Source organism: Antechinus flavipes, chromosome 3 (genome assembly GCF_016432865.1).
Source record: "Antechinus flavipes isolate AdamAnt ecotype Samford, QLD, Australia chromosome 3, AdamAnt_v2, whole genome shotgun sequence".
NCBI classification, from domain to species: Eukaryota; Metazoa; Chordata; class Mammalia; order Dasyuromorphia; family Dasyuridae; genus Antechinus; species Antechinus flavipes.
This window is the reverse complement of record NC_067400.1, coordinates 100,061,923-100,074,138: the sequence shown is the minus strand read 5'-3', so window position 1 is coordinate 100,074,138 and position 12,216 is coordinate 100,061,923. Positions and strand designations below refer to the sequence as shown.

At 31.5% G+C, this 12,216-nt stretch overlaps 1 protein-coding gene across 1 annotated transcript in view; it reads left to right on the top strand.

Annotated features, from left to right (window-relative positions):
* Positions 1-12,216, top strand: part of DIAPH3 (diaphanous related formin 3) — a 419,718-nt gene that overhangs the window by 210,326 nt on the left and 197,176 nt on the right. The window contains exon 20 of the mRNA XM_051983890.1: positions 38-277. Within this exon, the coding sequence (XP_051839850.1) occupies positions 38-277 (240 nt within the window). The remainder of the gene's footprint in view (positions 1-37; positions 278-12,216) is intronic.

Sequence of the window (12,216 nt, the reverse complement as noted above, 5' to 3'; positions counted from 1 at the left end):
TATCATGAATTTTAAAGAAATTTTCTTTTTCCCCCAGATGAGCACTGTGAAAAGACTACGACCACGTCTCACTGCCATTCTATTTAAACTTCAATTTGAGGAGCAGGTGAACAGCCTCAAACCAGATATTATGGCTGTCAATGCTGCATGTGACCAGATAAAGAAGAGTAAAAGCTTTAGCAAATTATTGGAACTTGTGTTGCTACTGGGAAACTACATGAATGCAGGCTCCCGGAATGCCCAGACCTTTGGGTTCAACCTTAGCTCTCTCTGCAAAGTGAGTTTTGTGTTTTATGTTTATCTGAATGTTTTATTTTGAATTATAAGGATTATTCATATTTATCAAATGAAAACAAAATTAATCTGCTTATTATCAGATACTTGAACTTAATGACAAACCAAGGCTCATCTTCACTCAACTTCTAAACTAAATGCAAATATTGATTTTTTTCCCCTCAAATGTAGTCAATCAAAGTTACTATATTTTATTTGAAATAAAACACAGAATTCAGCTGGAACATCAACATACTGAAAAATTGTATTTCATTAAGTTCAGAATTCCTTTTTATCCTGTATATGTTCAGAGATCTTTAGACTTAAGTTGGATTTTTTTAAACTTTTAGAACCTTTAATTCACATTTCACATTCGTATTTTTAAAAATATAACAGACAATAATAGTACATAAATATACAATATTTGTATCTTAGCTAGATATGCATAAGTTTTTCAGAGCATATTGAAAAATTTTTATCTTGATCAATGAATTGGAGTAAGATATGCAGTATATTCAATTTCAAATTGAATCAGATTGTAGGTTGTTTTCCTTTTTTTTTTTTTCGTATTTGAAAATTGAATACCAAAAATTTTATGCACAAACTAGTTTTCATTTTTTTTTTTAAATTTCTTTTTGGGGGAATTTCCTGTGGAGGTAGTGTTTTTCTGATCTGATAGTGAACTTCTGTGTGGTTTTTTGGGGGGGGCAGTAGAATGGAGGAAGGTGATGGATCTTTCTCTGTTAATACAGCTCAACAACTGTGCTGTAATTTTTGTCTTTGAGAGTTTCCAAAGGTCATCTACACAATAATCTATCTAAAGCACTTGAATCCAGGTCTTATTTATTCTGAAGGTTGCTGGCTATTCATTATAAACTGAGTTGCCTGTTTTTCCCCCATTAATTAGATACTGTAAGTTTTTTTTCTTGTCCTTGGATAGATGAAACGTACTCTCTTATGAATGTATTGCATTACTTTTGTTGCCATTTTTGGTAGGAAGACAAGCAACATTTGTAGTACCAGCCATTTACATGTATTTCTCTTAGTTGAGGGCATATAATATTTTGTACTCAGCTTTTAGTTTTCCATAAACCTTCGTTGAACATCATATATTCTTCCAGTTTCCTTTCATCTCATTTCTGACTTTTGTTTTTTAATGGCTGGTTTAATCTCAGTTTATTCAGGTTATTCAGATTTTTCAAAATTAAAATTATTCATATTTTTTCTCATCTCATATCTCAACTTTCTACTGATTTTAGAGGTCCTTATATCCCTCCAATAAGAGTGTCATAGTACTACCATGGTACTATAGTACTAGAAGTAGCATATTAAATAATATTTTACTATACCTACTTTTATTTTCAATTCATTTACTTAACCCCATTTCCTTTTATCATATTCACAATAATTGGGATTTTTTTCTCCTCTCCTTTATAGAAATTAATCATTAAAATCATCTTCAGGGTAACAATTAAGATTGTTTTTATTTCTTTAATCTTTTAGACTAGTTTTTAAAAGGTATATGTATTTGAAAACACTGAACAAAATGCATTTCAGTCATTAATCCTTAATGAAACATTTCTATTATGATTTTATATTGGAATATATTTTAATTCTATTATAGATATTTTAATCTAGAATCTTTATGTTTGCATTCCTCCTCTTTTTGTACAACATACAAAATTAATTCCTCAACTTCATATCTTTTAAGCCTCCTTGTGAAAGAGAGTAGATTTTTTTTTTTTAACAAAACATTATTTTGTCATCTTTATTATTAGTAGGTATAGCCTGATCTTTGAAAATTGTGGTTAGATTTGCAAACTGACTTTAAAGGGCTCCTGTTATTGAAAACCATTCATTCTACAAATTTTGTGTTGATTCGACAGAAGAAAGGCAGAGAAATAGTTGAATTTCTTAAAAAGCATGCTGAGAAGTTACACTCTTTGACATTACATATTCCAAAATATTTGCTTGAAAGTGACCATTACAAATTTAGCACCAGCATAACAAATGTGGAGTGTCTATAAGATTCCAAGATTTAGAGATGGGGAATGATTTTGCATTGAAAAAAGTTTTGTCCCTAGCTCTATCTATCTATCTATTTAGGAAGTTGTACTTTGAATCTGGATCCTCCTGTTAGTTAGGCCCTCTGTCCATTGTGCTTCATTAAGAAGGTAAAATGTGTGTGTTTTTATGTGTATGTATATGTTTGTATGTATGTATGTGTTCCTTCTCTTAGGGAGGGAGGGAGAAAAAAAAATATATGTATATATATATATATATATATATATACACACACACACACACACACATATATGTCCAGTGCTAAAAAACACTTGTCTTTAAGGGAGTAGAAAATATTTCCAAAGTAAGAAATATCTGACTGAATTTAGTTCCCTATTAAAGTGAACATAGTAAACTAGTAAAACTAGTAAAATTGAAATGAGTTGATTATGATATTCTAAATTATTCAAACCCACTCAACCAATTCTTGATACATAGCAAAACTTTAATCCTCATAAAAGCATGAGATTTAATGTTTGACCACCATTGTCTTCTCCAGTAACTACCATGAACCTTCTTTAAAAAAATAGCAAATCCAGTTATTTACATCTTATTACTAGCACATAACTTAGCGGTTCCCTTCTCTATAATTTACTAGAGGAAGATTCTCAGTGGCTCCTACCTGAACAGTAACATTACAGGTAGATTTTAGCAAGTTTATTATTGTGATTATTGAATCACCTCCATCATTTGATAGGCATTTGTGATGTTCTCTTCTTTAATGGTTCTCTCTGTGAGCAGGTTTCTTGGGGAGGTTTTCTGGAGGCAGCCTTAGTTTCGGTTCAAAGTAATAATCACCAAATGCAGCCAGGTGTTAAAAGTTCAGATCTTTTATTGCTTCCTCCAAAATAGCCTGCTTAGTTTTCTCTCTGCTTGGTTCCAAGAGCTCCTTCCCAATGTCTCCAAATCCAAAGGTTTGTCCTTCAGCCTTCAGCTAGCACAAAGGTGAAAGTTGGAATGAATCTGACTTGCCTCTGAGAGAGGGCTTCTGCTGAACTGACCCCAACTGGTTCACTGAAGCTCTATTTATGCTGGGTGCAAAAGGCTGACTCCTCCTCCAAGGGAGGGATTAAGGGAAGTGTGAATTAACAAAGTTAGAAAGTTAACTTTGTGAATCTCCCATACTTGGGAACTCCAATGAGTACTTAAATACATAGTGAGTTAGAGAGTTTGCTAAGTTGCTAAGTACCATGCTAAATTAGGCAACTGACTTATCACTTTATAAGGATTCTAACAGGCATTGATTAAACATTTTTAAATAATAAATGCTATTCTTAAATTTGCACCAGGAAGTTAAATAGTGTATTTACTAGTAGACTGATTTCTAAAACAACAATTTAATTTGGACTTTTTTTTTTTAAACAAGAAAAAGCTTGTTTCTGAGTTTAGCCTCAGATTTTAATTTTTTTTCTTTATCATATTGCCCAAACCACATGTATAGAACTTTATTAAGCTTTATATTCTATAATTTACACAAAGCAATACTTTTGTTTCTCCGGAGTCTTTTTTAATTCATTGAATGATAATAGAATTCGGAAATGTTAGAACTGTAATAGATGTTTAAATATCTAATCCAAAGTCTCCCTTTTGTATATTAGGAAATTAAGTCCTAGATTATTGCCTTGTTTCAACTATCTGCAATATTCTTTAGAGTTTTTATGATCATTATATGTGTATTGCATTTTGTGTATATTCATCAATTCTCAAATGAAAAGCCATGATAAAGGAGAGAAGTTAGAGGATAATATTAGTAAATTGCAATAACTGTGGGAAACCATTAGGGCAGAACCACAACCACACAGTGGAAAATAAACTCTGAAATTATCAGATGAAATAAATTAGTTTTTTTTGTTTAAATCAGGTACTGTTCATTAGCTTCCTTTTAACTTCTGTTTGTAATAATTATGTCAAATATGTTAAAAAGATAAAAATATCTTTGTTTTTAAACTCTAATTGCATATTTGATCCATTATCCTTTTGCTTGATTCTTTTCTTTTGTTTATAGTTATCATTAAATCACCTCCATCTTTAAGGAAAAAAATGCTAAAATAATGAATTGGAGTCAGAGGACCTGAACTTTAACCTTAGCTCGTATATATACTATGTAAATGTCTCCTCAGAAGTCAATAGTTTTATTAATTTATTAATTCCTTTTGATTTTATATTATATTTGTTTCCACATATACTCCTCTTCACCTATATTTGTTCAGACTGCTTTCCAGTTTCTCAATAAATCTTGTTAGACAAGGTGTTTTTCTTTTAATAGTTTAGGGTCTTTTATTTAGTAAACAGAGTGCTAATGATTTGATTCTAGTTCTAGTTCACCTAGTATGTTCTGCTGATTGACTTTACATTTTTAACCAGTAGTAGAAACATTTTATAATTAATGCTTTATTGGTCTGAAAAAACTATCTTTCTCTCATTCCTATTTTCGTTTTGATCATTTCCCTTCATCTTCAAGACCTTTACTTTATCTCAATTTTGTCTCCAAAATGACTCACAAATAGTTTTGGTATTACCATTAAATCTGTAAGTTAATTTAATTTGTCTCATTGTTTTTATTAAGCTGATGTTGTACAACAATAAACAATAAATATTTATTCAATTAAGGATTCTTTTATTTCTATAAAGTGTTAACTTTTTAAGGATACTTATGGAAATGTTGATTGTGCCTTTGTAGGTTGATTTCCTAGAAATCAACTTTTTGCAAAGGGGAACTTTTACCCCTACTATTTTGAGTAGGATTTCTCTCTCTTTCTTTTTTCTACATTTGTCTTTGTTTATTTCAAATAGAAATTCTGATGTTTGAATCATGTTATTTTCTTGGTATTTTTAATTCACTTAATTTGGTTGATACCTGACATTTAATAAAGTAAACTTCACATCTACTGGAAATAGGAATAATTAATTCCATTATTTCATTTTTCAACATTTCATTAAAAGTACCTTTTGCATTTTTCTTTCTTTTAGCACTTATAGAACTTTGTTGTAATGCCGAAAAAACTGAGGCAAGACAGAGATTAGAGAGTATTTAATATTTTATTTGAAAGGGAGAGATTTACTGGGACCAAATGGATTCATGATTTGGTCTCAGGGCTAAATGAGACTATCCTCTCCAAGATTGCAGTCAACAATGTGAGTTCTCAATGACATATGTAATACGTGGCTCAGACTCACAGGGTAGATTGAGGCAGGAGCAGTGTCAGGGTGCTGAGAAGGCACCAGAGATGACATAATGGGGGGGGGGGAGAAGGCATCTTGATAAGATGGTATCTGGTATTCTGATAGATTGGGATTTTCTAAAATATGAGATCTTTTATCCTTATCAAATATCCTGATGATTAAGAGGGATGGGGTGATTTTGCAGGATTGAGCAGAACAATTAGAAACCAAGGCAGGACGATTTAAGGAAACCAAGTCAGGATAATAAAAGGGAACTAAATATGTGAAATATTTAGAGGGAGATAGACATGCTTTCTTTACCCCTAATTTGTTGGAAATCTTTGCTTTTCCTCTTTGAAAATTATTCTAGCTTTTGGTTTTAGATATATACTTTTAACAATAGCCCTTTTATTAAGCCTTGTTTTTAAGAGGTTTGGGCATTAAAGAATTTTGTATTTTGTCAAAAGGCTTTTTCTATTGATATAATCATGCCATTTTGATTGTTGTGGCTGTTACCATAATTGTTCATTTTCTTTTTTGTTATCCTAATGTTGAAACTTTTTTTTTATGTTTGGTCTAAACTGTTGTCATAGTAAAATATATATGTATATAAATATACATACATATATATAGAGAGAGTCTTAAGCATAATCTTATAGTTGTTTTGCTAAACTTTTATATGTTTTTGGGGGAGCAATGTTCATAAGAGATATTTATCAGATTTTTTTTAATGTGTGCCTGATTAAGAGATTAAGAATAAGACCATACTTATTATAAATAATAAGGGACACTAGTGACTTATTAGTTAATAAATTTAATGACCTTTCTTTATGCATCTTATTTTATTATTACCTAAATGTTTGAAATTTTTGACTAGTCTCTGATATAGTCCTAATGGAACTAATTTATGAATCAAATTTTCATAAATAATTTAAAAAACTATTCATAGACCAAAGATTAAAATTAATACAATGTTAAGAGAAAAAATAAATATGAAAAATATTGTGTCCAATTAAAGCAATGACAAAGTAATAAATGTGAAAATAGGAAATGGAGAGATGAAAGGACATTTATTATATACATGTTTTTTTTCCCCCCAGCTCAATGAACTTCTTTTAAAAAATTAATTTTGCTGACATTTTTTGTTTGTATGTTTCCTATATTTCCCTATTTATTTTTCTGTCTTCTGCCTCCTGCCTCTGAGAGAGCTTATCCTTTATAACAAAGAATAAGAAAGTGGAAAAATTAGTTCACCTGTAATGCTGGAGAAACTGAGCAAGACAGAGATTAGAGGACAATTTAATAATTTATTAAATGTATAGAGTTACTGGGACCAATGGATCCATGGTTGGTCCCAGGGCTGAAAGAGACTACTGCCTCAAAGAATCCAGCACTGAATATTAGACAGCAAGACTTTTTATAGGATAATAAGAACAATGACATAATGGGGGAGGTACTTGGATGGGGATAACCTGATGGGGAAGGCACCTAGGATGACACAATGGAGGGAGGTACTGGAGAGGTTACTGATATTCTAAGATGTCTAAAATGGATAGACCTTTATCCTGTCAAACATTAAGAAGGAATGATCATAGCCTAAAGATATAAAACCTTTATCTCATCAAACATTAAGAGGGAAAGGTTATAACCTGAGGCAGAGTAACTAAATAGGACAACTAGGTCAGGATATTAAAAGGTAACTGTGACACAACATAGCAAAATTAAGCAACATATGGAAAAAATGTATTATATGTAGAGTTTTACACTCAGCAGTCTTCCTCCTCTGCAGAGAAATGAAGGTATCTTTAATTTTCTTTGAAGTCAAGCTTGGCCATTAGAACTTAATGGTATTACCTTTCTATTATGTTTTTGTCCTTTTCATTTGCTGTAGCAGTCATTGTTATGGTATCTATGTTTTACTAATTTCCTGGGAACAGTTAGGGGGCATAGTCTTGGCACTTCGCAAATACTTGGGAATCCAAGGTAGGAACGTAGGCAAGTCACTTAATCTCTTTTTGCCTTAGCTTTCTCATCTGGAAAAGTGGGGATAATAAAAGCATATCTCAACCAGGATTGTTGTGAGGATAAAAATATAAAAGCACACGGTGCTATACAAATGCTTATTCCCATTTTCTTTTCCTTCCTGCTCTACTTACTTTCTTTGCATCATTTCATCTAAGGCTTTCCATGTTTCATTGTATTCATTAATACTCATCCTAATAAGGAATCTATTCCAAAAGTATCTATCAAATGGAATAAATGATATCAAAGTTTTGGAAAACATTCCGGACCTTAATATTTCCCAAATTGCATTTCAAACCTTATTATATATTCATCCTTATCACCTGCTGAATGGTATAGCCAAACTTATTTTAATGCTGTTCTTTTACTTTTACTTTCATTTGTGTAGTTTATTTCCCATGGTAAGAGTGCATTCTCTTTATTCCAACCTCATAGAGCCTCTCATTTTCTTCACAGCTCACCTCATCTGTCACTTTTTATTCAGTAAATTCATTAATCAATCCCTGATGTGATATAGGGACTCTACTTGGGACTATATATTTAAATATAAAGAATGAAATAATCTTTATTTCAGATGAGTTTACCTAAATCTGCTCCTAATCCCTAGCCTCTTTACTCCTGAAGTTTATCTTGTGTTTAATATATATGTAGATAACATGGTATATGTGTATAGGTATACATATATACTTACATACATTGTTTCCTCAAGTATGTTGTAAACTTGATTTTAGGGCTTATCCATTTTTGCCTTTGTAACCTCTTGACTAGCACAATGCCTGATAGGTTGTAGACATTTATGAAATAGCATGTTGGTGAACTGATCATCATCTCAAAATGAATAAAAAAATAATAAGGAAATACTGTGTCAAATGTTTTCTGCTTTTCTATTTTTAGCAATTGTTTCTGAATCCAATCTAAAATGGCATCAAGATCATATTTGTTATGAGGGTAGGTTTTCACAAGCAATATTTCCCAGTAGTCTATATTTTTACTATTGTGTAATTGATTTTTTTTAAATGTAAGAATGTAGGGTCTCACTGTGCTTGTTTATTAAGTATGAAAAGTGCATCTTATTGGTTAGGTCAAAAAACTTTCCCCAATGCATATATCATTATTATACAAGATAGTTTAAAAATATGATGATAGAAAACCTTTTCATGGCCCTCTAATTTTAAGGAATGTGTTAAGCATAAAACAGTGAGATATTCCATATTATTATGAGGAAAATCCTATTTAGTAATGGCCAGGTTGGCTCTCTGGAGGACCTCAGGATCAGTCAGAGTGAAGATCAAAGTCCTTGGTCTTTAGGAGAAGTGAAGAAGGCAGGCAAGCTGTCAAGGGGCTTATCAAAGATGGATCCTGGACTCTGGAGACTCTGAAGTCTTTCCTCTGAGCCTGCTGCAACAGAGACACTCTGACTCTTTCCCTCAACCCTCTAATCCTTCCCTAAGATTACCTCTCCACAACACATTCTTCTAGCCCCAATCATGAGGAGAGCCATCACATCACCATATCATCTAAATATATGTTTATAGAACCATTATCTTACATTAAGTAGGTACTTAGCCTTAAGTACTCTGCTGTCTTATATTCAAGTACACCTTTTCAGAGTTCCAGCCCTCTGCACTGTGTAGATTCCAAATCAATGAGAAATTATTTTAAAATGGTAGGATTGTCCTGTTCCTTATCATTGAAAGTGCTATTGTTTTTATTTATGTCAAATCCATATGTCAAATCAAAATTAAGCACCAGAGTCATTTAAAAGAATATATCTCTATACACAGAAAGATAAAGAATGCCCGTTTTCTAGATTAACTTCTAGGGGAATGGATACCTGATGAAGCTGTTCCATCAAATATCTATTTTGAACAGACCTTGTAAGGGGGCAGTGAGCTCATTTTAAATTTGATCAAAAGAATGAAAATTGGCTGGATTAGTTGAATTTTTTTTTTTTTTTTCTTATGGAGTCCATTGTAACTGTCTTGCTTGCTTGTTAAGTTGATTTGCAATCTGGAAAACTGATTTTTCTGGCTTAATTTTCCTCTGTTCAACACACTGTCTATTCCTTAGCTAGATCCCTTTCCTCCTACCTATTATCTTAGTACCTCTTTTTTTTCCCCTCTTTTCCCTTCTCTGAAAATTCCCCTTTATCTTTTCCTCTATAATCTAGAATTTACTAGAGATCTAGCAGAAGAAATTTAAACTATAGATAAATTATGTATCTTGTCTGTTAGATCTCTACATTGTGAAATTTTTTTGTTTCATGTAGCTTGGAAGGTATAATAAGCCTTTGGTATGGCAATCTCTATTAAAAAAAATCCCACTTTGTTTTTAAATTTTTATGAACCAATCTTATATTCAGATAACTGTAGGCAACACTTTGGTCTGTGATATTTCAGTTTTAGTACAGTTTATTGCTTGAATTTTCAAGAGTATTTTGACATTTTTAGTATGAGGATTTTTTTTATCATTCCAAGAAAGAGAGTAAACTTCCACCTTGCTAAGTATTCAGTAGGTACTACATTTTTGTAGCCTGTAGAGATAAGTTGAATAGTTTCTACCATTTCATTGCATAATATGGATGAATCAGTAAGTCTGACCTCTTTCAGATAACCCATTTGTAATTTCTGAGGTGGTAATGAATTGCTATTATGAATTTCATTCTAATATCTCAATCAAAAGAATGTCTCCACTTAGCAATTCTCTTTATTTATTTATTTTTAAATTTAATTTTATTTAATAATAACTTTATATTGACAGAATCCATGCCAGGGTAATTTTTTTTTACAACATTATCCCTTGCACTCGCTTCTGTTCCAGTTTTTCCCCTCCTTCCCTCCACCCCCTCCCCTAGATGGCAAGCAGTCCTATATATGTTAGATATGTTGCAGTATATCCTAGATACAATATATGTTTGCAGAACTGAACAGTTCTCTTGAGCAATTCTCTTTAAATGAGAATAGATGCAATTCCCATCCATTACATGGATGATCAATTGGAGAACATTACATCACCATATTACCCTAAGCATATGCCAACTAGATTGATTAAATCATTACATTAATCATGTGCTTAGAGAACCATTATCTTATATTTATTTTATCTTATATTATATTATAAGTAGGTACTTAACTATAAATACCCTGCTGTTCTAGATTTAAGTACACTTTTTCGGAGACCTGCCCTCAACAAGTAGGATTTATGTAGAAGTAGAAGGATGTTGATAAGCCCAGGGCTTTTGTGGCTATCATCACTTAACTGAGATGCTGAGAGAGCAGTAGAGAGAGGGCAGGGTAGGGGTGAAGAGAGAGAGAGAGAAAGGTGTGGGTATATATTTATATTCCATTGACCCCAGTTTGTCATTTGTTTCATAAACATTTATTTTCCTTCCAAATAATTGCTAAATTTACTAGTTTATTTTCTTGGAACTTTCCTTTCAAATAAAATGCAATTAATTTACTAATCCTGATTATAATTATTTATAAGGGTTTCAAATATGAAGAATGGACCTAAATTTCTTTCTTTTCTTTTTCTTTTTTTTTTTTTTTTTGCCATATTGCTATTCAAATTTCCCAAGAGCATTTATAAAACATGAATTGTTCTTCATCATTTGGTACTAATTACTTATTATGGAATGTTAATGTTCTTTGTTTACTTCTGAAATGTCTATTATATTTCATCGATCTGTTTTTTTCACTGATTTGTCCAGTTTCAACTAATTTTATTTATTGATGCATTATATTGTTTTCAACTCTGAACTGTCAATTGTGTATTTGTTAATAAGACTTTGTTTTAAAAATAAGCTTTGATTTTTCTCTTCTTATAAATTTTGCATAATGATTTCAATGTTCTTTTCCCACTTTTATAAAATAAGTCTCTGGGATTATGATTTTTATTGCATTAAATGAATATGTTAATTTGGAGAGTTTGCTTTTTTTTTTTTTTAACTGTCCTAGATATAAAAGTTAAAACAAACAAAAAAACATTCTCCAGAAATAAATTTTGAAAAAAAAATTATTTTAAAATTAAAGCTTTTTATTTACAAAGCATATACGTGGGTAATTTTTCCATTTTTGTTCTTAATTTTCCCCTCCTTTTCCCTACCACTTCCCCTAGATCCAACATATATATACATGTATGTATACATATTTATACAGTTATCTTGTTGCACAAGAAAAATCAGATCAAGAAGGAAGAAAAGAAAAACTGAGAAAGAAAACAGAATGTAAGCAAATAACACCAAACAGAGTGAAAATGCTATGTTGTGTTTCACACACTGTTCCCATAGTTTTCTCTCTGGGTGTAGATGACTCTCTTCATCACTGCACAAGTGTAACTGGTTTGAATCATCTCATTGTTGAAGAGAGCCATGTCCATCAGAATTGATCATTGTATAGTTTTGTTGTTGCCGTGTATCTTCTGGTTCTGCTCATTTCACTTAGCATTAGTTCATGTAAGTCTCTCTAGGCCTCTACAAAATAATCCTGTTAGTCATTTCTTACAGAACAATAATAGTTCATAACATTCATATACCATAATTTATTTAGCTATTCTCCTATTGATGGGCATCCATTCAGTTTCCAGTTTCTTGCCACTACAAAAAGGGCTGCCACAAACATTTTTGCACATGTGGGTCCCTTTTCTTCCTTTAAAATCTCTTTGGGATATAAGATTTGGGTGGATCAAAGGGTATGC